We start from the raw sequence: 25,879 nt of genomic DNA on the forward strand, positions 1-25,879 counted from the left end.
ACACTATCGAAGAGAATATCATGAATGTCGGGCCCCCCTCCAATGCCCTAATTAATTTTGCATGAATTTATTCTAAGAATTCCATTATTTGGAATCATGAAGTTTGTTCATGCTTGTTGAAAATCGAGAAAACCATGAAAATATTTGAAAATAAAAGAAAATAGTGAAAATGCATGCCTGAAGGAAAGTGGCAGCAAAAGATTATTGAAATCTAAATTTTATGCCTAGAAATCCTTAAGGATTTTTAAAGAAAACTAGAGTTATTTTTTTAAGGAAAACGGTTTTGAAATTCATATTTAAGATGTGTAAGATCACAAAAAAGAAAAGAAAAAGAAGAAGCATTAGGAGGAGTATGGTGCGTGGCAAGGTGGCCACTATGTGAGTGAGGTTTGGAGGTGCACTTGAGACCGCATTGCTGAAACAGATTCGTGAGAAGACCTCTGCAAACCACTGGTGTTATTCTCTCTGGATTTTCTCCTTCTTTCTTCTTGTGTTTTTTTTCTTTGTCCCATATTGGTCTATGAGCTGTGCTTGATATTCTAGGGCCCCCTCCATACCCTGGGCTCTTCCATTTGATGAGTCCGAGTCATCTTCAGATTGGATAACCACGATCTTCGTCATATATCCTAAGCCCCTTGGTTTGCTAGTTGGTTGAGTTTCCTTGAATCCCAAATACTTCAATATTCCTCCCTGAGTGCAATTTCTTGATCGTTTCCTTGATTAGTACTGATTCTTGGACTGATCTAACCAGGGATCCTTGGAGAATTCACAGATTGAAGGAGCAGAAAAAAATAAAAAAAAAATGAAGAGAAAATCCATCATGAAGTCCTTGTCGTTTGCAATTGCACCAACATTTTCTAAAGCAAAGCCCATAGGCGACTAATCTTTTCCCAGAACACAGTAAGCATTATCCCATGACTAGACTGAACTAGTTCCTTTCATTATTTTGGAGTAGCCAAATCCATTGAGAACAATCAAGTCCCCACTTTGAAATGATAGTCAGCACTTAGCAGCATATGAATAAACGTTGAGAGGTTTTTCAATATTTCACAAAAATTCTCTTCTCGCATTTTATTAGTTTCCTGTGATTCAAGCTGGACATCGACAACCTACTCAAAGTGAATATCAGGATTTTCTAGGTATGACAGTCCTTGTTCTTCTATTTGGATCTCATTTTGAAGATCACCTCCAACAAAGTTTGTTCTTATTTTGAGGCAATAGTATCAGCAGCTTCATCGTTCCCTCTATCGGATTTACCAACCTGTTTGATATCAAATACACCCTACTCTTTCCAAGCTGTCTGTTTTCATAATGGATTTATGAACCTTTGCCCTCTGAAAAATTATTGCCCTCAATTGTCTTTCCATTTAAAGCTATGACAGTGCAATGAACTTCCACTCCAGAAGGTTTAATTTGAACAATGGTTTTTTTGCTGCACCTAGAATTGTAGCTGAACCCTCATATCAAACATCATGAGTTCAATATGATAACGAGTCCAATCCATTCAATCTGACTCCCCGATAAATTTTTGAACTATCATCTTCATCCTTGTAAAAATTATTTCCAGCATCTGAGCCATCTGTGTTGCCACCTTCATGCTCAGAACCATCATCATCATCTTCTGGACCCCTGTGATCGTTGCGAGGGTGGTTGAAAGTGACGAGCAGGTTCCAGGCTCCCTTTGGAAATTAAATACTCTTTACTAGTTTCAATCTGATTGTAGAGTTGATCAGCTACAGCAGTGAAACATACTTCCCTAATTTCTCCACCATCAACTCACCAGCAGCTACATCAAGTGTTAAAACATCACTGCTGCCTGTTCCCAACACTAATAACGAACATTGAAGCTTCCCTTTTCTTTGTCTTGCTGTCCAGAAACAACCATTTTTAAACAAGTATAATCGACTGAAAGGTGCCCTCTTTCAGGTTTGTTGTATAAATTAGTTGCGTCTGTTGATATGATGTCTGCAAATTCAATCTGAATCTGACCATTCAAAATACCCCAAATCTTAATTTGTGCATCTCCATAACTGATGCCAAAAGAGGAGCCAAAGGTTGTTAACAAATCTTGAGAAGCAGAGGGTTGATTTCACTGAAAGTGATCTACGGTCCCATAAAAATTTCTGGTTCTGGTATTTCAAATAATGAATTCCTCTCTGAAGAACTGGACTGAGCATGCTGCACTTCGATCCCTTGATTGATCCATCTTACGAAGAAGTTCAAGCACATTCTGACTTGATTGAGCAGTCTTGTTTTAGATATAGATATCAACTGATCTGGGAAAAATCCTCTTTTCATTTCACTAGAATCTTTAAGAATATGACTAGGAAAATTTAGATGATCCAGAAAATCCTTGTTCATGAATTTTTAATCTCAGGGAAACCTGCGAGGACATGGCCTATATGAAATTTCCGTCTTTCTTGGAATACTCAATAGAGAGATGCTAAAAAAAAATGAACCCAAACCAGAGAAAACACCACCACCATTAGTATTGAGAACGAGGAAGCCTTGGAGACTTGTAGAATTGTTGGCCGGTTTTACGTAGTACTAATGCTGGATGATGATGAGTAAAGCCTTTTGCAAACCGGGATATTGTGTAGAGCAATAGGCATTACTTCAGAAAAACAGGAAAAATTAAGTCACGACAGTAGTTCGAATAGAACTTCAATCCCTGATTTTTCCACAAATAGTCGACAAATTTCAGAATTTTCCAAAGTTCTATTAACCAGTGTGGTCACATGAAAGATGGAGAGTTGAACGAGCTGCTTATTATTGATGTCTACTACAACTGAACCCATCAAAGCAACTACAGCAAAGGCCATCCTTTTCTTTGTCTTCAAGATCCATTTCCATTGCAGTAGCCTCATTAAGTCTTCTTGGTGACTCTAAATTATCATCCCATTGTTCCCAAGGAATGTCTCCAGCCTATCCCTAAACTGCAATAACTGTAATCTTACCTTGCGGAAATCCCAAATTTGGCCATTCCCATGATCATCTCATTCAGAAAAAACCTATACCGACCAGTTAGATGGAGCCCATAGGCAAATAGAGCCTTCACAGCATCTTCCATTGGTCCAATTTTATTAACACATTCAGACAATACAGGATCCTGAATGAGTGAAGACTTAGCACCTCTGGAAGCTTCAGCACCATTTCTCTTAGTAAATCAACCCATTCATTCTGAACAGAAATTTCCTTGCCCATTGCATCTGCCATATGCTTCAAATAGAATTTGTTTCCCTTTTTCATCTTCATGGGGTTGCCATTAACAAAGGCTTGATTATAAGAGCTAGTGCCACTATTGGTCAAACCCTGATTCTAGATGGTGCTCATACTGGTCAAAGCCTGACTGTAAGTGCTGGTACCACCATTAGTCAAGGCCTGACTGTAGGAAATTCTGCTGCCATCATTTTTTTTTTCAAATATATTAAGCTCAATGGAATTGAAATGCCTCTCTGGTTCAGTCAGCTGATTTGTCAGATCCTGGTTTATTTTTAATATATTTCGTCGCTTCAGTTCAGAAGTCAACTTCTACCGACTCTAGAGGTACAAATATTCTGCTATCAGTGGCTTGCCTATCAATTCCTTGCATGTATGCTTTCCTTGCCAAAAACTTGCACTGTCTCATCAAGCAGATGATGAATCTCCCCATGCTATTGATCAATTATGGTCCACCACGTTCAGCAGTTTTTCAGAAAGGGTGCCTGTGTCTATGCCTTGCTCTAATTCTATAACTGAACTTCTTTGGAATATGGTGCAGGCATCCCTGAAACCACTTGGCCTTTTTATACATTGCAAAAGTGTATCCAGTTCTTTAGTCATCTCTTTACCGTTGCCGAATTGTCTCGGTAAATGCGATTCAGAGTTCAGTTGTCCTTGTAAGGGGAGTGTTCTGTAATTTTCCTTGAGAGGATAAGACTTATAATTAGGAGACTTGGCTGGAAACTGCATTGACAATTGTGTACCTAGAGTCGAAGATATTGGTTCGACATTCTCTACCACCATTGAACCTCTCTGTCCCCTGCTCTGACTGACGGAACTTCTCTTGGACGTGCTGATTCATGCGACAAGTTGCCTGATACGCAGGCCTGCCTTGTGATTGAGAATGTCATTGACCATGCTGCATTAGTTCTCCTTCGTAATCCTTTGGAACTAAGTTCAGGATTCTGTATGTTGTGCTTCTTAATGGAACTTGAAGATACCTCATCTTCATCTTGAAATACAGCATCAGGTAAAATATTTATTTACTAATATAGGCCAAACACTGTGGAGTCAGGTCTATGCCCACTTTGACCATATCCGGAAACAATTCGATTGCAATCTCTGGACGTCCTATATGCAAATAACCAGATATTAATAAATTCCAAGTGACCACGTCCGATGGGGCATTTCATCGAATAGCCGTTGAGCACTTGAAGCCACACCATATTTACCATACATATCCATAGGAACACGGCAAATAGACATCTGAATCAAAACCCGCCTTGATTATGGTGGAATGAAGCTGAACTCGCACAAAGATTGATCCAGATTTTACATTTGAGGAGATCATTCTGTTGAGAATGTGAGCGGTAGGCGCAGACCCATGTTGCTGCAAATGACCCTTATCCAGAGCACAACTCAACAGTGCCGTCTTGTCTGTGTGCAGTCAAATTAGTGAGTCTTATTGTGGCTGAGATGTCAGCACTCAAATATACGAAACCTGTGGCAACATGGCCTGAGAACTGCTTGAAGTATTTCAACGGAACAGGATTGATTAAATTCCCATTCAATTTGTCCTTTGTTCATGAAATTGGTTAACACCTTCAGCCTCTGGATTACTCTCTTTTATAGCATGGACAGATGACATGGCTACAGAAGCATCATGTGTGTGTTCATCAGATTTTCCATCAGATATCAGCCATTGACTGTCCGTATTTTGTTGCAACTCTGTACTCGACGAATTCAACTGTACACTGCACTCCCCTGTTTTTTTTGTTTTTACAGCATAGCCATGTCATTTGATAACCAAGTTGCATTGGCATCATCAAGCTCCACACTAAAAATTTGACTTGGGTATCTCTTGGCTGCTATCAATTGGAGGAGGCACTGGAAGAAGCTTGTAAGCATTATGTGGGAGATTAACCGCAAACCATATGAGAGGATGCTGCTCCAAAGTTGTACTAATACTAAGCGTAGGAATCATGCAAGTATGATGCTTTCATGAGACAGCCCAACTCAAGTAAACTCCCTCTCATGAGAAATTATCATCACAGGCTCAATATAACCATGTACAAATGTGAAGCTGTCCAGTTCTTCACAATACTAATGACTGGTGGGGCAGGCTGATGTTGAGTGAAGCCTTCTATAGACCAAGATATTATGTAGAACAATAGACATTACTGCAGAAAACTGGGTGAGGTTAAGTCATGGCAATAGCTTGAGTGGAACTTCAATCCTTGATTTTTCCACAAATAATCAGCAAGTTTCAGAATTTTCCTTGTTCTATGAACCGGGATCATCACATGAAAGGCTCAAAATTGGACGATCAGATGGACTTGGAGACATCAAGTACTGCAAAAGGGGTGCTTGTTCTGGAAATTCAACAGTCCAAGAAGAAGAGAATTCTCCCTTTTATTTGTTTCTCAAAGTAATTGCTATACCTGTATCAGATTTTTTGATCCACTGAAACTACCTCTGAATATTCCAACACAGAGCATCAAAAATATCTGGAGATTCTGAAGCTACATTCCTCAAACACACGAACCCCGTTTCCTCAAAAATCACATCTCCCTTATTTGCATTAATTCCACTGCCGCCATTGACACCTACATCAGGCTTCAACCGCCTCAGCCCCAAATCCGCAATACGATGGTTCGCAGAATGGCTCGGGTGAGGCTAGGGTTTCGAATTTCAATCTTCAGCTTTTCATGCGTCCGACACAATTCTAGCAGCAAATTGGCATGACGAATCTGGGTGGCCTGATAGATGGGTTCAATTTTCTCCAAGGAATTGAAGCTATTCAACTACTCTGTTCTTTATAGTGGGAAACGACAAGATGCAGTAAGCCTCTTTGCCTCTGCTTTACAAATCAAACTGTTTTCTCTGAGACCACTATTCTTGCGGACAGAAACGTTTGAGAGATACGCTTGCAGATAACTCCGGGAACTGAGATTCTCAGAATCAGTTATCAAATATTCGAGTGGGATTACTACACGATTCATCCCGCGTATCAACACTCACATCATTCCTCAACGTACTCCCAAATACAAAAGCAAGGGTTCGAACGCCGTGTGGGAAAAGAATATAGATAAAATGAAATTGAAGTAAAACTCGAAAAAATATAAAAAATTAAAAATAACAAAACCGAAAGTGTTGATCTATAAACATAGATAGCCCCCACTTCATGTGTTAATCCATGGGCTAAGAACAGAGGAGAAAAATGCAGAACGATTCAGTCGAAAAACAGAATGTGATCACATTCAGGCATAGAGTTATATACTTCCGAAGACATCAATGACACCAAAAATTAAAACAAGGCAAACAAGCAAGCAACCAATCTCAACAAAACAAATTGTGGCCCTTCTCGTCCACACCAATCAACAATACATTGAATTTCCATAAACAACCAAATGGAGAGATTGAATATGGATAAAAACACCGAGAGTAACTAGAAGCGTACCTGGACAATCTTGGCTGCAATCACCCTTTTCTCGTTCTTGTGTCCCGTTCCGCAAAGAAACCCTCCCAATCCTAAAAAACTCCCTCCTTTCTCTTTTTCCTTTTTTAAATCCCTCAATTCAAAAGCAATCTTCCCAATTTCAAATTCCTCTCCCTAACCTTCCAAGGAGAGTCCCACCTTCTTTAAACTCCAATGGTAAGTTTCCTTGCAAAAACATGAAATTTTAGAAGTTAAATAATTGCATTAATAGATAAATAAGTAAATAAATTAGAAAATGGTAAAAATAATAAATAAATAAATAAGTTAAGGAAAATAATATAAAGAGGAAAATAAAATAAAATAAAATAAAAATAAACAAATTAACAAAAAAAATGGGCCCTACGAGCCATGCAAACACGCAAGTCATATAAGTCACGCTAAAAATGTCCAAATGGGCTAAGTGTGCCTAAATGAGCCTAGGTGAATCTAAGAGCTATCCTAAAAAAAAACAAGAAAAGCCTAAGTCTAAGTTAGGGCTGCCAAGGGTCACAATAAAGGATCAAATAATCCCTCAACCAAAGTCTCCGAGGTGACTCAGAAAAAGGGTAAGTCGTACGAGTAGTAATGGGCCACCAAGGAACTACCGTGGAGCACTGGAAGTGAATTTAAAGACATGTGCTAAAGGGACAAAATTGAGGGTCTACAACATGCTAAAAAACTTATTAATCCTTTCCTTAGCACATGCTGATACCACGGATTGGACGGTGTAAATGGCAAAATAACATACTTCCTCCCAACAAAACAAATATCGAATCCATTTGACGAATATAATATTATCCTAGGGTGATGACAATTAATAAGTGCTTTATATATTGTTAACCAATCCATACCCAAGATAACATCATATCCGATCATGTGTAAAACCCTTAAATTAACTTGGAGCACTCTATCCACCAAAGTAGTAATACACCCCTTACATACTCTATCAACTCTAGAATTCATGCCCATAAGGGACTTAATGTATAACAGGTTTTCTACCATTTTCGTTTTCAACTCCAATGCATAAGCACAAGATGCAAAGACAAAAGAATGTGTTACACCAATATCAAACAAAACACGCACCCAGGTACTATATACCAAAATCATACCTTCCACCAAAGTGATGTTGTCCTCAGATTCTATTGGGGTTAGTGCAAAAACTCTAGTTAATGTCTGTCTCCCCTTGCCTCTATCACTTGACCCTAAGATGATCTAGCTGGGCTACTTGTAGTAGCTATCTTGGTTCCAGGCACTATTGAGGGTAATTGGGGTGCCTGGTGGTGAGGCAAGTGAACTTGGGGAGGCTGAAATGGTAAGACTAGTTATTGCTGGGGTTTCCTTAAGGTTGAAATTAGGTTTGAGGTGCAATCCTCAATGGGTAAACCCTCCACAAATGGTCTTTTGCTCCACAACCATAACATGCTTTACTAGTTGCTACCATTTGAACACTTTGTTCACTTCCAATGTAAAATGACAAATGCCCATCATATTGTTGGCCTCATTACCTCTCTTGTTGATTTTGAAGCCTCCTTTAGGAGTTTTTTCCTACATTTTGATTTTCCTTCCTATCTCCCCTCTTCTCCCGAATTTGGTTGGTATCATTTATATTTCAACAAACAAGACTCTTTTGCCTAGCTCATAGTAGTTCCTTATAGCTAATGGAACCACCCTATTTTTGATAGCAAGCCTTAATCCTTGTTGGAACCACCTTGCCTTTTTCCCTTCCTTACTGATCATGCCTAAAGCAAATCTGGACAATTTAGAGAAACGAGTTCATTCTCTTACACTATCACAGTCTCCTAGATGAGATGCTCAAACTCCATTCTCTTGTCATGCTTAGCCCATAGTTTTAAAAGGCTCAAGGCGCACCAAGGCGCAAAGTAGTCCTGGAGCCTGAGGCGCAAGGCGCACCTAAGGTGCGGGCTTTAGTGAAGTGAGGCGCACCCTAATTTACATATATATTTTTATATAATATAATCAAATTTAACAATCATTTATTTGTCCTAAACACATAAATCATCAAATATCATCCAAAACTTCAATTTAATCAACAAAAAACATAAAAATAAAGAACTCCAAGTATAAAAACAAATCCAAATCCATATTGCTAATCATATTTGTGAAAGGCGCGCCTAGCAGAAGGTACGTGACTATTTTCCCTCTATTTTTCTCCTATTTTTTTCCTATTTTTCCTCTTCATTTTCTTCTTCTTCTTCACTTCTCCACTGCACGGCTGAGGCTAGGGCAAGATTGGGAGTGGTGTCGGGTTGAAAAATGCTAGAAAAGGGGGCTGGAAAGGAAAACAGGGCCAAAACGGCGTTGTTTTGGACCCACAAAGTAAAAAAAAAAATTACGGCTTAGCCCTAAACCTCTACAACCCGACGGACTAAAGGAGAAGGAGAAGGAGAAGGTACTTGGCCGGAGGCGAGTCAGGCGACCGCGTCACACGTTGTGCGCCTAAGCGACGCCTTCGTGAAGGGGCGTTGCACCACCCCGAGCTAGGGCGCGCCTTTCACAACTGTGGCTTAGCCACTTACCAAAAATATTTGTCCAAAAAGATCCTCTCAAATTGATCTCAAGTCATTGCATTTGTGTCATATATTCTCTTCATTGTCTCTCACCATAAGTTTGTTTTATCCACCAACATATACGTTGCCAAACGGACTCTTTTCTCTTCTTGAATATCAAAACCCTTTAATATTCTTTTTATGCATCTCAACAAATTTTTTGCCACCTCAACATTTGGTTCCCCCCCTTAAATGATAGGGGTTGCATTACCACAAATCTCTTTGTAGCCTCCATTTGACTCATAACTGCCTTAGTTGGACAAACTCTCCTTTGAGAATGATCATAATCTTTCTAGGCTTGGGTACCCCTTAATCTCCTTAAGCCCTAGCCTTTTAGCAATTGTGTAGTTTCCCGTAGTTCCCTTCTTACTTCTTTCTCTCTAACTAAATCAATTTCCTCATTCTTTCAGTTCTCCGTTGTCTTGGTTTTCCCGCCATTTTTAGATACCAAACAAGACCTGATCTAATCACACTCCAAGGTGAGCAGAATATATTCACATAAAATAATATAATAATTTTAATATCTATTACAATATTTTTTCCATATAGCCATAAGACATAGTCTGTCATAGTCATTATATTATCACATCTTGCTATCATAAATAGACATTACACCAAGGTTATCAAACACAAGTAAAAAATAGATAAATAAATGAACTTATAAACTACTAATTAAATAAATAAATTCATAAATAAAAGCATATGCATAACAATACACACTTAATACGATTTGAATACTAATGTTGCGTTATTTTATTCAATTGAAGGTAATACATTTAAATGGTCTAGGGATGACCAAGGACTAACAACAAATCCCTAAACACACTCTTAGGATCATTTCAAATTGATACATACCACAATCTGACTTTATTTGAAATTAAAAGCAATTTAGAACCAAATCCTAACAATCAGAAATAATAACCAAATTTAAAATAAATAACTTTGACTAATTCAAATCTCCTAATCAAATCAAATCTGATTTGATTTGATTTGATTTGATTTGCCAACACACACAAACACTATCCCCAAGGTATTATTGCAACCATGGCTCTAATAAGTCGTTGTCACAATCCAAATTTGAGGTAATTTAGAACTTGACCCGTGATTCTAGGTCAAAGGTTTGACCCTAAGGGTTACTCCTAATCCAAGTTGGCAATCAACTTGAAAACCCTAATTTTTTTTTCTTGCCACTAGTTTTCACTAACTCATAAATGCCATTAATGTCCAACTTGAGATAATCATCAAAGGTTGTACCACCATTTCTATATAAAAAGTTCCTGCTGTTCGTTCACAACCAACTAAAGTATAATCAAATTCCATATACTCAATTTCACCAAACTAATACAAGTCCAAAAGTTTAGCAAAAGTAAATAATATATCTAAGTAGCTCCTGAACGGAGGACATATTGAAATCCTCCCTCATTCACTTGAGGGTTCTTAGGAACAATATCTGGATTTAAAAATTTTCGATAAGGAAAAGATAAGCATTTTCACATTGTTCATTATGATGCCTTACACCAACCCAAGAAGGTTAGTAGGTAACCATTAAGGGCTAAGTATATTAAAATAAACATTTATACTTAAAAATAAAACTTCAAACATTAATCCAAATATTTTATCTTAACCTGAATATACAACAAACACACATCTTGATAATTAAGTTAAAATGCAAATGAAACTCATTAAAAAAAAATGTAAAATTGCAAACGGAGATGTAATACTCAATCATACAATGCACTATTATTTTTGGATTTTCACCAAAGGATACTTTTCTGTATTCAAATGCACTCTTCATTCGGAGTCTTCTCGGAGTAAATTTTTGTATCTTTTACACTAAGGATCTCACTTCCTTTTTTATTAGTCCTCTTCTAGGGCCCTTCCTTTTCACCTTATTATTATTATTATTATTATTTTATTTTATTTTTATTTATTTTTTCCATTTCACAAAACCTTTCATCATTATTTTTTTCTCAAAAATTATGATGCAAATGCAATGCATTGTACTCACATATTAGAAACTATTATTTCCAAAATATATTTTTATTTTTCAAACATTGTCTAATCATCTCAACATTCACTACCAGTAATTTTTTTCTTCAATTCTCATAAGTATATCATCAACAAACAACCATTTCATTATTTCCTTTAACCGACAATTCATAAATCATCAAGAAATAAAATTTAAACAATGATCATATACCAAGTCACATGCAAGAATCTCAAGTATAAACAGATCTATCTCACAATAAGATGATCTATAATTTGTTTTTTTCTAAAATATATCAAGTAGAAATTCTAGGGATAAACTATCCTACCAAAAATCCAATTGTTAACTTCGGAATTAGATTCTACAACAATGTTCCCAAAGGAAAATGGAATTCTCTCCTAAAATTTCATGTGAAACAGACCATATTTGATTTGCCAGTTGACCTACTAAAGATCCACAAACATTTTCTCCTTTTTTTTTTCCTTGCTCTCCACTCCCAGCTATCCCCCTACTTCTCCCCCTCTCTCTCATTTTCCTTTTCCTTTTCTCCCAATGGCCTTCACACCACTTTAATGTATATGCTTTTGTGTGTGTATATATATATATATATATTTACTTATTATTATTTTTATTTGTGTAGTGGTTTTAATGCCACTTTCAGTCATTTTTTTATTTTTTCTTTCTCTCTTTTACAAATCCTCAAACATATTTCCATTTTCCAAAAATTAAATTCATCATAAATATACTTGTGTTTTCAACTATTTTGATTTTTTTTTTCTAAATTAAATTTCCTATTTCTCAATAATTTTTAATTTCTAATGATACGAAGATCTTATACTCATATTTTTGCCAACATAATTAATTCTTCAAAACTGAAATTATTAATTTTAATAATAGGCAAGACTTATCTAACTTCCTAAGAAATTATCTATGGTAAAGCCCACATGACATGAATTCAACTCACTTATTTGATTACTAAACTTCTTTGAATTTTTCAATCCAAATTCGACACATGTTCTTAGTTTTTCCTTTTTGGCTTTTCAACCGCCACTTTGCTAGAAAATTTTCAAACTCCACATAGCCTAAAATAGCTGAATTTTATAGTTGACCTTGTATAGATTAACTTAATATTATGTTAAAAATAAAATAATATTTATATAGGTTACTTTAGATGTGTTATATACATAAGTAAGCTGGATAATGTGCTTCAATCAATATGCCTACCCCCTTTAGAAAAATAGTTTTTTCTAGATAGATAGTTTTTTGTGAAACCATTCTTCCGTTCTATCCTAAATGAGCACTGATTTAAAAGAATCACTCAATGGAAGCCCTAAGGCCGGTTGAGCTCTCTTTGTGTATGTCTTGTGCACTTAGTGTGTTGTTTTTTGGTGCTTATTTATACAATGCTTTGATTGCCTACCAAAAATGTGTCATATACAAATTTAGAATTCAATATTTTCAATTTATACTAGTAACTTTAAGGACAAATTTGTAATATGAACACTTTTCAAACTTTAATTATTATTATTTTTATTTTATGAAGTTGTTAAATTAAGTTCAACATATAAATTTCAAAAGATACTTTTTGTACTTTTGGTTGCATCTAGGTTGAGCACAATTAGAGATTTTTGGGAGGTGGAATGGCTAGTTTGGAGGTTTAAATGGTTTTTCCTCAAGCCTTACCTTAAGTGCTTAAGGGTTACCTTAGTGTTTGACAATTGTTTTTTGTTTGATTTTATTATTAAATTGGGTTGCTAGTAAGGAATGGTTGACTTTTCTTTTCTTGTTTCCTCGTTTTTTTTTTGGCCTTTTAATGCTCTTTGTATTCTTCCTATTTGTTTGAGTTGTACTCCTTTTATTGGGTTTTTTCTTAATAATGGTCTTTATTTGCCTACAAATAAGAAGAGGATTGTTTGACAAGGTACTAATCTACCATGAGTAAGAGCAAAACGACTAAGAGCTTTTATTGGAAAAGGTTGTGCACTATTTGCAAATGGCTTCTCTTTGGAGATTCTGTCTAGCATAGTCCAATAGCCCATAGTATGCCTTAATTGGCCATAAGATTTTAGTTTCTATTTATTAGATCTTTTAGAAGAAATTGACTTGAGTAAATTGAATTTAATCATTTATTTGTGAAAGTGAGTTCTTCAGCCCTAAAATTACCTGGAGAAAGGGATAGGTAATTAAAATATTTTAAGCCTAATTTTATAATACATTGTAAAAAATCATAGCACAAGAATCGGGACACACAATATACATCAAAACCATCTACAAAAACTTTCATAGGTGTAAAAGAATGAGTCTCAGTTGACCACAAATATAATCCACTAATTCGAAAAGCAAGTATGAGTTTTCACCTGATTTGGACATTATCAACTACCCTTTGCTTTCTCATTCTTGACATAACACCTCATACTCCTTAGTTTATTGCCTTAAAACCGTAATGAGGGGATGTGATTGACAACCGCTTAGCCTTTGAACCAAGAGAACTTTCAAGAAAGGTCTTGAAAGGTTTTTAAGAGTTTTGGGTTCAAGGCAGAGTAATGGCAATGTTTAGTTATAGGTGTATCTAAGACAATGAATAAAGCTTAGGGATGTTAGTAATGTATTCTAGAGGTTAACTAATTCTATATTAGGATAAGTTAGGATTGTAGTATTAGTGCCTACTTTATAGGCTGATTTATAGTAATTATTTCTATATAGTTAACTTCCTAATATAGGACTCTTATATATATATATATATATATCAGCTAGGATGTAACCTAAAAAAACCTACAAAATATACAAGTGAATTTTCTGGCCTGTTTCACTATTGTGAACAAGGGATATATTGACAAACCCTAAGTTTTTAAGTTGAATTATAATAGTAAAGAGAGTTAAATAAAAAATATGATTTTATAAAATTAAAATCATATTTTTCTTGGAAAATGTGCACCAACTTGAGTGCTTGATATGGCTGCTTGAGCGCTTTGGTTGCTTGAGCATCTTGTTGCAACACTTGAGTCTTTTTTGGTTTGTATGATTAGGCAACTTAAGTGCTCCCTTGAGTGTTCACGTGTCCCAACTACTTTCTTAACCGCTTTTTTGATTTTTGATGCAGGTCATCTTGCTATTATTTAGTCTTAAGTTCCAAACTGCATACTAATAGTAATCTTTTTTCTTTTTTCTTGTTTCTTTTACTTAAATCTGTTACTGTGCTTTAAAATCTATAAGTCCCTTAGAAGTATGTAGCATCACATCAAGTGCATGTTTCGAGTTATGCTGCATGGGTTTGAGTGTGTCGAGTATGAGAATTTGTCAATGTGTCTATGTGTTTCTCCTACAATTTTAGAATACATGGATTCAACCAAAAAGGATTTCAATGATGGATATAGAAACTTGGATATAGTATAATGAAAGAAGGAAAGAAAATTCACAAATAAAGTTACTTTTGATAAAAACTCTTTTTTTTATATTTGATCATATCTTTTCTTTCTTATTCATAAATATTTTTATAAATGTTCATTCTTGTAGACTATATTTTTTCAATGTAATTATTTGCCAAGTAAGCTAAAATTAAAAAAAAAATCAAAATAAAATAGTTGGATCCAATGCAAAATAGGACTGTCCCATAAAGATCCCATGCCCATACCCATGTCTTGCCTTGCTGACATGGGTACACTAGGTGAAGTCGGAGGGTCCAAGTGATAGTTTTTAAGAGTTATATATTTTTGAAGAGCATTTGTAAGTGGAATTGGAATGTAATTTTCTTTATAGATTTTTATGTATGTGTTTGGTAGTAGAAATGAAAACTATTATTCTATTTTTAAGAATGGAAAAAACGAAAATAACACAAAAGTGTTGGCTACATGTTTTCAAAAAACATTTATGAAAATAGGTCAATTTTAGAAAACATTAAAATGTTGTTTTCATGTTTTAAAAAATGCTGGTACACTAGCAATTGAAAATATCCAAAATGAATGTGTTTATTGTTCACATTTTTGTTAATAAAAACATTTCTGAAAACCAATTTAATTTCTGCTACCAATTATGCCCTATGATTACCATAAGCATGTGCCATCTTAGATATATAGCCTCTATCATGAATTTTGATTGGACTAGAGGTGCTAAATTTACATTCTTTCGTTTGTTGCAGGACCTAAATCAAAACCGTAGCATTTCAGAAGCACTTGCTTATGAGGACCAGTTCTTCCATGATCATCCTGTACTTTTCACTTCACCAAATATTGCTCTTGATTAATTCTTACAAAATTTTGAGTTGATCCTGAATGTTCTTCACTTGTTGAATGCCATACTTGTCGAAGGTGTATCATGGTCTGTCTGATTGTTGCGGCGTTCCCCAGTTAGCAAAGAAGTTAAATCAGGTATTTCTATTCCCATTTACATGTGTACATGGGTTGCACCCCCCTTTTCTTGGCGCCTGTTAATCAATTTAGTACATATCAAAAGGTTTTTTTTTTTTTTTTTTTCACTTGCATTAAGTGCAATTTTTTTGCTATGAGACTCAAAAATTAAATATGAAAATGATGGTTGTGTGTCAAATGCAATAATAGGTGTGCAATAGGAATGTAAAATAATAAAGTGTCAAGTGCATTTTTTGTGTCAATTGTAAAGCAACATCGATCATATTCCCATTAAGTATTAATGTCCAATTTACAAAAGGATGGCTAACTTGATCATTAGGCTTCATTTGGACCACGAAAAGTTTGAATGATAATGGAAAGAAAATAAAGAAGAAAGAGGGAGGGAAAAAGTGAGTTAAAAATAAGTTAGAGTACACATAGTGAAAGTATACACCTTTTTATGGAGATTAAGGGCAGACAAAATCTTGATGCATTTTTAGTAGTCTATGAAGTGATAGATAAGAAATGGTGTGTAGGAGAAGAAAAGGTTGTCTTTAAGATTGATTTTCAAAAAACTTATGATCATGTGGAGTGAGATTTAGCAAACGTATTTTAAAGTCTTTTTGCAATGAACTCTTTAAAATGTGGTTTTGCGGGAAGAAGGTTTTGTGAAGTGGAAAGAAAAGAGTTTTAAAGGCATTCATTGGGAGAAACTGAAGAACGCTCTATACGGGTTGAAATAGTCTCCAAGGGCATGGTTTGAAAGGTTTGCTAAAGTGATGAAAAACATGGGATACAAATAAAGTCAAGGAGATCATACATTGTTCATCAAACATTTAGATTTAGGGAGAGTTATAACTTTTCTAGTATATATAGACGACATCATCATGACGGGATCTGATGAAAAGGAGAGACTGACTTTGAGGCAATGCTTGACCAATGAATTTGAAATTAAAGAGTTGGGAAGGTTGAAATATTTCATAGGAATCAAAGTTACACATTCTAACTAGGGAAGTTTTATTTCTCACTAGAAATATGTAAGGAACCTCCTCAGGGAAACAAGAAAGTTGGTGTGTAAACTAGGAAACACACCAATAGATCCTTATTATAAGCTTTGAGATGTTGAGGAAGATGTTCTAGTAAGAGGAGAGATGTATCAACGTTTGGTAGGAAGACTCATTTATCTCTCTCACATAAGACTAGATATAACATATGCTGGAAGTGTGATTAGTCAGTTCATACATAGCCAAAAGAGGTTCATTTGCAAGATGCTAACTGAGTGCTATAATATCTTAAAGAGTCTTTAGGAAAGGACATCCTATTTGAACGAAACTTAGGTCTAGTACTTGAAGTATACACAAATGTTGATTATGCTGGATCTGTGGTTGATAGAAGATCAACCATCGGGTATTGCACCTTTCTTAATGGGAATTTGGTAACATGGAGAAATAAGAAATAGAGTTTGTGGCAAGGTCCAGTGCAAAAATGGAATTTCGCGCAATGACCCAAAGAGTTTGTGAACTATTATGGTTGAAGATCATTTGGAAGATTTGAAAATTAAGTGGGATGGACCAATGAAACTCTATTGTGACAATAAATCTGCAATTAGTATTAGACATAATCCAATACAATATGATCGAATGAAACACATAGAGATAAACAAACATTTTATTAAGGAGAAACTAGATAGTGGATTGATCCGTACTCCTTTATGTATCTACTGACTGCCAACTTGCTGATATACTTACAAAAGGTTTAAGCACTACAAAGTTTCAAGCAAGCGTATCCAAGTTGGGAATAGAAACCATCTATTCACCAACTTGAGGGGGAGTGTGGAAGAATGAAATTAGAAAAGTCGTGATTTTGTAACTGATGAGAGAATTAGGCAATCCTGTAATCAAAGGGATTTGGTATAGTTAAGGAAAAGAATTTCATACCTTGTATTCCTTTATCTCTCTTCTTCTATAGTTTATTTTGGAAAGGCTTGATGTGATGAGGATAATTTATTAAAGGAAATGAAGTTGTAGATGCCATGCTTGGTACATTTCTTGAGTCCTTTCCTAAAAGCAAGAGGTATAGACAAATCCTCAAAGGTTGGTAGGTAAGTGGTAGTCTTTTGAGTGTGTTCTCTTTGTTTCTTAGAAGATGATGAAGAAAAATTAAGGGTAAAGTTCAGTACTTGTTGGTGGTTTAGAGTCTTGGACTTGCACTAGATAGGAAGGCAACAGTCTCTTTTTTGAATAAACTCACAATGGTAGTGTGTGCCAACCCTCTCTTACTCATTTTCTGGAGGCAAGTTAATGGTTGTTTTAGGAATATTGACTAGTGGTGGAGGGCCACTAGTCAGAACAACAATAGGAGGACTTGGTATAGCGGGTTTTGGGTTCTTGTTGGTATCTTGAAGAGTAGGTAGATCAAGGGACACATTTAAGTTCCCCTTGTCTTCTAGTAATGACTCCCCCTAAAGATGAGGGGTAGGAAAGAAAAAAGGCTTTCTACAAAAGTAACATCCATGGATACAAACATCTTTTTTAAGGTTAAATGGTAACATTTATATCCCCTATTAGTTGGGGAATAAAAATAATAATAATAAAAAAAAAATAAACAACACTTATGAGCTCGAGGATTTACTACAATGATCGGTAGGAACATGTATAAAACAATGACAACCAAATACCTTTGGATGAATTTGAATTAAATTTTGAAATTGGGGAAAAACCCAGAAAAAAACAACAACTGAAGTTTTGTTGCCTAAAGTTCTACAAATGTAATTGATTGATTGAGCATGTTGCATTTAGAATTGCTTCCCTTGGGAATACCTTTGGAACATTTTTCTGGAACAACAAGGCTTGAGTTACTTTAAGGAGATGACGGTGTTTTCTTTCAATAACCCCATTTTGTTGTGGGGTGTCAATATAGGAAGATTGATAAACAATCCTTACTTTTTTGAAGAAAGGGTGACCAGATTTGGTTAAAATACTCTCTTCCATTGTTAGATCTTATACTTTTGATCTGAACTTCGAATTGATTACTAATCATTTTATGAATGCTGGAAACACAACTCATATTAGATTTATTTTTTAGAAGGAATATCTATGTAATTCTAGAGCAATCATCAACAAAAGAAAAAAAACCAATGAGGCCTATTAACATTAGGAATGCGAGAAGAATTAAAGTAAAAAGAGTAAAAGATGTTATATTTGTCAATGGAGAAGAAACATGATGGTGTTTGGCCAATTGATACACTTCACAATTAAAGTAATTAGCATCCACACTCTTAAATAACAAAGGAAACATTGTTTTTAATATTGAAAATGAAGGATGTCCTGCATGAAGGTGATGTACTCAAATATCAGCTTTATTGAATAAAAATTTCTTGAAAAGATGAGTCAAAAGGAGATGATATTACTGCCATTATCCATTTCAAGGAGACAATATTACTTCTTTTCCTTACCATGCCCAATCATTCTCTTTGTGACCTGGTCCTGAAATATGCAATAACTTGGAAAAAATGGTCACACTACAGTTAAGGTCTTTTGTAATATGGTGAATTTATAAAAGATTAACTAATAGCTTAGGAACATGTAACATAGATTTTAGTGAAAGAGATTAGGTTAAGTCAATTGATCCTTGATCAGCCATGGTGGCTAATTTCTCATTGTCTATTTTGATTTTTTGGTTTTTGGGGCTAAGGCTATATGAAGTGAATTGTATGAGAGGAGTTTGTCATATGGTTTGTTGCACCTAGGTCAATTGCTCAAGCACCAAAAGAAGTCCTTAGAGGCACAGAAGGCATGAGATGGAGAATACTTACTTGATTGTGCCAAGGAACAATGGACATTAGGCTTATCAAATGATGTAACTAGACCTTGGAGTTGCTCAATCTCTTCCATTCTATATTGTGTTACAAATTACATTCTACTGGTGGGAATTGCCTTTAGAATGAGCAATATTGGCTTGTTTACCTTGTTGTCCAAATTGAGCATTGAGGTTCCCATTGTTCCTATCGAAGGACTATGGTTTCCCATGCAGTTTCCCAGCAATTCTCCTTAGTATGCCTTGGATTCTTGCAATAATTACACAAAAGGTTGTCCTTATTACTCGGTGGCCTTGGTTGTTCACTCCTTCCAACTTCAGTTGTCACTCCAATACCTAAATTAGATTGGCCAACATTTGGTTTCGTAGTGGCAAAACTTGAGCCTTCCATGTTAAGGGAATCAAGCATAACAATTCTTCTTCCTTCTTCAGCCTCATGATTGAAAAAACCTTATTCAATGACGCTAGTGATTCCCACCAAGAACTGGACCCTCACTTGATCATATTCCACATTAAGATTAGTAAGGAATTAAAAAATCCTCTCTTTCAACAAATTTTTGCATCATTGTTGCATCATCACTGCACTTCATTTAAAAATCCTGATAATAATCTAATTCGAGCCACAAACTTTTCATTGTGTTGTGATACTCAATAAAGGATAAATTGATTCTTGGTGGCTGTAATTTTTGGTCTTTATCTCATAAATCTGAGAAGCATCTTACACTTTGGAATAGGTTTGTTTGACAACCTCCCATATCTTCCTTGTTGTTGTGAGGAACATACACGTCTCACTTATTTATGATTGTATTGAATTCCAAAGCCAAGACATGATCATTGAATCCTTCTTATCCCAAGCTGCAATTTTAGAATAATGTTCACTGGGCATAGGGCTTATTAGGTGACTTAGCTTTCCTTTGCTCTTTAGAATGGTCCTCACAAGTTGTGACCAAGCCAGGTACTTGCAGTCATTGAACCTAAAGGAGGCTTGCACATTCTGGCATTCTTTAGCTGAATGTTGGGTGGCTTTGATATTGAGATCAACATTGGTTTTGATTGCATGGGCGATTTTAGAGGTTGCAAACATTTTGGATGGGAAGGGTGGAGGAATTATTATTTTTTTTATAAAAAAAACAGGTTTGAATTAAAGGGAATGATAAAGAATATTTAGCAATAAGGCTAAGGAGCTTTTTTGCTAGCAATGACGACCTTGCAATTCTTTTTTTTTTTTTTTTTGTGGCAATTAAGGCAAAAAAAGAAAAAAAAAAAAAGAAAAAGAAAAAAAGGAAAAAGCCTAGAGCTCTAAAACCATGTGGAAAAATTGAACTGAATTTTTACTATGTGCATTGCCTAGGATGCAAGGTATATACATGTCGAGTTATAAATAGGTTGTAATTGAGCTGTAAATAGAATAGGAGAATTATTTTCCTATTATGTTAGTTTCCTATTTCTATAAATAGATAGTTTTATGATTTAGGAATAAGTTAGTTTCCTATTATGTCTCTTGTTTCCTATTTCTTCTATTGTAATCTCCTATATAAACTGTGTGTATAGTCAATCTAAAAAATAGAACTTATTATTTTTCATCCCATATTTCATGTCATGGTATCAGAGCAGCAGGTTTTTAAAACCTGGGCATCATTCTGGCCTTCATCGCCATTTTTTCTGGCCTTCATAGCTGAATTTTTTTTTTATTCACGTGATCTTTTACCAGTCTTCATTGTTGCTGTTCTTTTTTTTTTTTTTTTTTTGTTTCGCGATCTGCCTTAATTCCCAAGAGAACAAGTTTTTTCGTGGAAGATGTCGGAGGTTGCAGAGACGACTACTACAGCACAATCGAAGGAGATTGTTCGATCTCAACAACCCGAGGAATTGCAAAACATTTAGGTTGCGTATAGGCTGGATGAAAAAAATTACCTTAAATGGTCTCAACTTGTTCACACTGTGCTGAAAGGAAAAGGGAAGATCGTCCATTTTATGGGTACAGGGCCGAAACTAGGAGATCCCTGTTTTGAAGCATGGGATGAAGAAGATTCTATGATAATGGCATGGTTGTGGAATTCTATAACTCCTAAGATTAGCGACACATGTATGTTCTTGGCTACGGCTAAGGATATTTGGGACGCAATCCAACAAACGTATTCAAAAGCTAGAGATGCGACTCAAGTATATGAGGTTAAGGTGAAGACAATTGCTGTAAAACAGGGAAGTAAAACAGTTATTGAATATGCCAATCAATTGAAAGCTTTGTGGCAAGAAATTGGTCATTATAGGGTGATAAAAACCAAATGTCCTGAGGATGCCGTTGTTCTAAAGGATTTCATTGAACAAGATAGAGTCTATGATTTTCTTGTTGGGCTTAACCCAGAATTTGATCAAGTGAGAATCCAGATTCTTGGCAAGCAGGAGGTTCCACGCTTTAATGAGGTGGTGGCACTGATTTGAGGCGAGGAAAGCTGAAGGAGTGTTATGCTTGAACCACAAACCTTGGATGGATCAACCCTAGTTGCAAAAACAGAATATTCAGAGCAAGGAAAGAATGATCTGCCTAAACACTTAGGTAGAGACAATCAGTGGAAGGAGAACAAGGACAATCTCTGGTGCACCTTTTGCAAGAAACCAAGGCACACAAAAGAGAAGTGTTGGAAGCTGAATGGTAAACCACCAAGTCGTGAATGGGGAAACCGTGGAGGGCAACAAAGGCCTCAAGCACACATGGTAGAGCAACCCAAAATTGAGGAAAATTCAGCAACAGGCGGGTTCAATAGTGAAGAAATGGAGAAGCTGAGAAGCTTGTTGGGATCCCTTGACAAACCTACTGGAACTTGTTCTTTGGCTCTTTCAGGTACACCTTCACTCTCTTTTTGCATAAATGCCTCACACAGAGTTTATGATGACTCTTGGATAATAGACTCTGGTGCCACATACCATATGACCTCCAAATCTCAACTTTTCCATACCTATACCCCAAGCCCAACTAACAAGAAAATTGCAGTGGCCAGTGACTCTTTAGCTACCGTTGCAGGTTTCAGAGACATGTACATCACACCTACCCTTATTCTTAAAAATGTCCTCCATGTACCAAAATTGTTGGCCAACCTTGTTTCCATTCAAAAGCTTACCCATGATCTTAAATGTTATGCTATTTTTTTCCCTTCTTATTGTGTTTTTCAGGAACAAGGCTCGGGGAGGATGATTGGACTTGCTAAGGATAGGAGCGGTCTTTACCACCTTGAATCATCTAAAAAAACTAGTAATAATTTGTCGTTATCTTTTCTCAGTTCCTCAAATAAAGATACCATTTGGTTGTATCACCTACTTCTAGGTCATCCATCTTTTAGGGTTTTAAAGGTCATGTTTCCTCATTTGTTCCAAGAATTAGATATTTCTAAGTTTCATTGCGAAACTTGTGAATTGGCAAAACATACTCATGTATCTTTTCCTATTAGCAATAAAAGAAGTTCTCATCATTTTCATTTGATTCATAGTGACATATGGGGTCCTTCGACCATACCTAATGTTTCTGGGGCTCGTTGGTTTGTATCCTTAATTGATGACTCCACTCGGGTTACATGAATCTTTCTTCTTAAACAAAAATCTGATGTTAGCATTGTTATACCTAATTTCCACTCAATGATTCAAAACTAATTTGAGGTTAAAATAAAAAGCTTTAGGATAGACAATGTTAGAGATTACTTTAACCAGATTTTATCACCCTATTTTCAATCATAGGGCATTCTCCATTACTCATCATGTGTTAACATACCCCAACAAAATGGGGTAGCCGAGAGGAAAAATGGGCATTTACTCAACACAACCCGAGCCTTACTCTTTCAAGGGAATGTTCCTAAGTCCTATTGGGGGGAAGCTGTTCTTACTGCCACATACATGATAAATAGAATTCCCTCACGAGCGTTAGACAACAAAAGCCCCGTAGAGATACTTGAGAGTTTCTATCCACACTTCAGAACCTCAAATGGGCTCACTCCTAGGGTATTTGGGTGCACTGCATTTGTTCATGTCCACAATCAACATAAAGACAAGCTAGACCCCCGAGCCATAAAATGTGTTTTCCTTGGTTACTCATCCACTCAAAAAGGATACAAGTGTTACAATTCCTTAGCCAGAAAATTTTACATCTCTGCAGATGTCACCTTCACAGAAAATAAACTTTTTTTTTCCCAAGTCCTTTCTTCAGGGGGAGATTTCAATGATGGAAGATAGTCCTTGTGAGTCATTTGAATCTCTTGACCTTTCTTATGTCTCAACACATGGTGATAAAGAACTTGAGTCATCCCCTGTTCCAGCCAGTGTCACTTGCAATTTTCTACAATTTCCTAAGTTGTATTCAAGGGAAAAGGTCATTCCAAAACAAAAGCAGGTCCAAGAATCCAACTCAAACCCTGGGAATGAAATCATGGAAAGATCAGACCCACCTTTGCATACACAACCTGGTGAAACTTCCATTGACTCAACAGGCAACCTAAACCTAGACCTTCCCATTGCTGTCAGAAAAGGCACCAGAGAATGCACTAACCGACCACTCTATCCACTATCACACTATGTGTCTCTTAAACACCTATCACCAGCCCACAAGAATTTCATTGTGAGTCTAAACACCACTATCATCCTTAACATTATTTCTGAGGCATTGACAAAAAGGGAATGAAAAGATGTTATGAGAGAGGAGATGAGTGCATTAAAAGGGATAAAACATGAGAGATTGTTGAAAGACCGAAAGGGAAAAACATTGTTGATTGCAAGTGGATTTTCACACTGAAATATAAGGTTAATTGATCTCTTGAGAGATATAAAACAAGATTGGTATCCAAATGGTACACTCAAACTTATGGAGTTGATTATCAGGAGACTTTTGCTCCAGTTGCAAAAATAAATACTGTAAGAATCTTGCTGTCACTGGCTGCCCACTACAAGTGGCAACTCCTACAGTATGATGTTAAGAATGCATTTCTTCATGGTGATTTAGACGAAGAGATTTACATGAACATCCTATCGGGATTTGAGGGAAACACAGGTGACAAGGTGTGCAAGCTGAAAAAGGCCCTTTATAGGCTAAAACAATCTCCTAGGGCTTGGTTTGGGAGATTTGCAAAAGTCATGAAAGAGTCTGAGTACAAACAAAGCCAAGGTGACCACACTCTCTTCATTAAGCACTCGACTGCAAGGGGAGTAACTGCTCTTCTAGTCTATGTTGACGACATCATAGTGACTGGAAATGATGAGAGAGAAAAATATGAAGTGAAACAGAGATTAGCAACAGAGTTTGAGATAAAGGAACTAGGAAAACTGAAGTACTTCCTCGATATTGAGGTGACATATTCCACACAAGGGATCTTCATCTCTCAACAAAAGTGTGTAACTGATTTATTGTCAGAAATATGGAAGATTGGGTGTAAACCAGTCTTTACCCCAATGGATCCAAACCACAAGTTGGGAGAAGCTAAAGAAGAACCAGTGGTGGATAAAAGAATGTACTAGAGGTTGGTTGGTAGACTAATATACATTGCTCACACTCGGCTAGACATCGCCTACTTGGTGAACATGATCAATCAATTCATGCATGATCCAAGAGAACCTCATCTTCAAGCTGCTTATAGGGTGTTGCATTACTTAAAAGGTAACCCCGGGAAAGGAATTTTGTTCAAGAAGAACAATAATCTTGCTCTAGAAGAACAATACTCTTGCTCTAGAAGCATACATCGACGTTGACTATGTAGGTTCCCTAGTGGATCGAAGATCAACTACAGGGCATTTTACTTTTCTTGGAGGTAATTTGGTAACATGGAGAAGTAAAAAACAGAATGTGGTAGCAAGGTCGTCTGCAAAATCAGAGTTTAGGCACATTGCTCAAGGGTTGTGTGAACTACTTTGGCTGAAGATTATTCTAGATGATTTGAGAATCAAGTGGAATGGTCCTATGAAGCTCTATTGTGACAACAAGTCAGCTATCAATATTGCTCATAACCCTATACAACACGATATGACAAAACATATTGAGATTGATAGGCATTTCATCAAAGAAAAATTGGAGGAAGGAGTAGTGTGTATGTTCTACGTTCCATCAGAACATCAATTAGCTAATATCCTAAGAAAAGGGTTGAGCAGTTCAATGTTTCACGATCTTGTATTCAAGCTGGGAATGGAAGACATCTATTCCTCAACTTGAGGGGGAGTGTCGAGCTGTAAATAGGTTGTAATTGAGCTGTAAATAGAATAAGGGAATTATTTTCCTATTATGTTAGTTTCCCATTTCTGTAAATAGATAGTTTTATGATTTAGGAATAAGTTAGTTTCCTATTATGTCTCTTGTTTTCTATTTCTTCTCTTGTAATCTCCTATATAAATTGTGTGTATAGTCAATCTAAAAAATAGAACTTATTATTTTTCATCTCATATTTCGTGTCAATACATACAAAAGCAACTAAACTATAGGCAAAATTACAACACAATTATAGTATATTATTAAAGT

General features: G+C 35.9%; 1 protein-coding gene and 1 pseudogene across 1 annotated transcript; both read left to right on the top strand.

Annotated features, from left to right (window-relative positions):
• LOC100264530 (dynamin-related protein 3A-like) overlaps positions 1-25,879 on the top strand; it is a 75,133-nt pseudogene that overhangs the window by 19,165 nt on the left and 30,089 nt on the right.
• Positions 21,378-22,700, top strand: LOC109122418 (uncharacterized). Its single transcript, XM_019219176.2, has 2 exons — positions 21,378-22,234; positions 22,564-22,700. Exons 1-2 carry the CDS (start codon positions 21,859-21,861, stop codon positions 22,596-22,598), a joined length of 411 nt encoding a protein of 136 aa, XP_019074721.1. The 5' UTR covers positions 21,378-21,858; the 3' UTR covers positions 22,599-22,700.

The sequence above is a fragment of the Vitis vinifera genome, chromosome 4 (genome assembly GCF_030704535.1).
Source record: "Vitis vinifera cultivar Pinot Noir 40024 chromosome 4, ASM3070453v1".
In the NCBI taxonomy this organism is placed as follows: domain Eukaryota; kingdom Viridiplantae; phylum Streptophyta; class Magnoliopsida; order Vitales; family Vitaceae; genus Vitis; species Vitis vinifera.

Excerpts from the sequence above, each read along its gene's own strand:
- LOC109122418 (XM_019219176.2), top strand. The coding sequence starts at position 21,859 with ATGCTTGAACCACAAACCTTGGATGGATCAACCCTAGTTGCAAAAACA. Across the intron at positions 22,235-22,563 it reads TTGTTCTTTGGCTCTTTCAG|GAACAAGGCTCGGGGAGGAT; the intron begins GTACACCTTCAC and ends TGTGTTTTTCAG.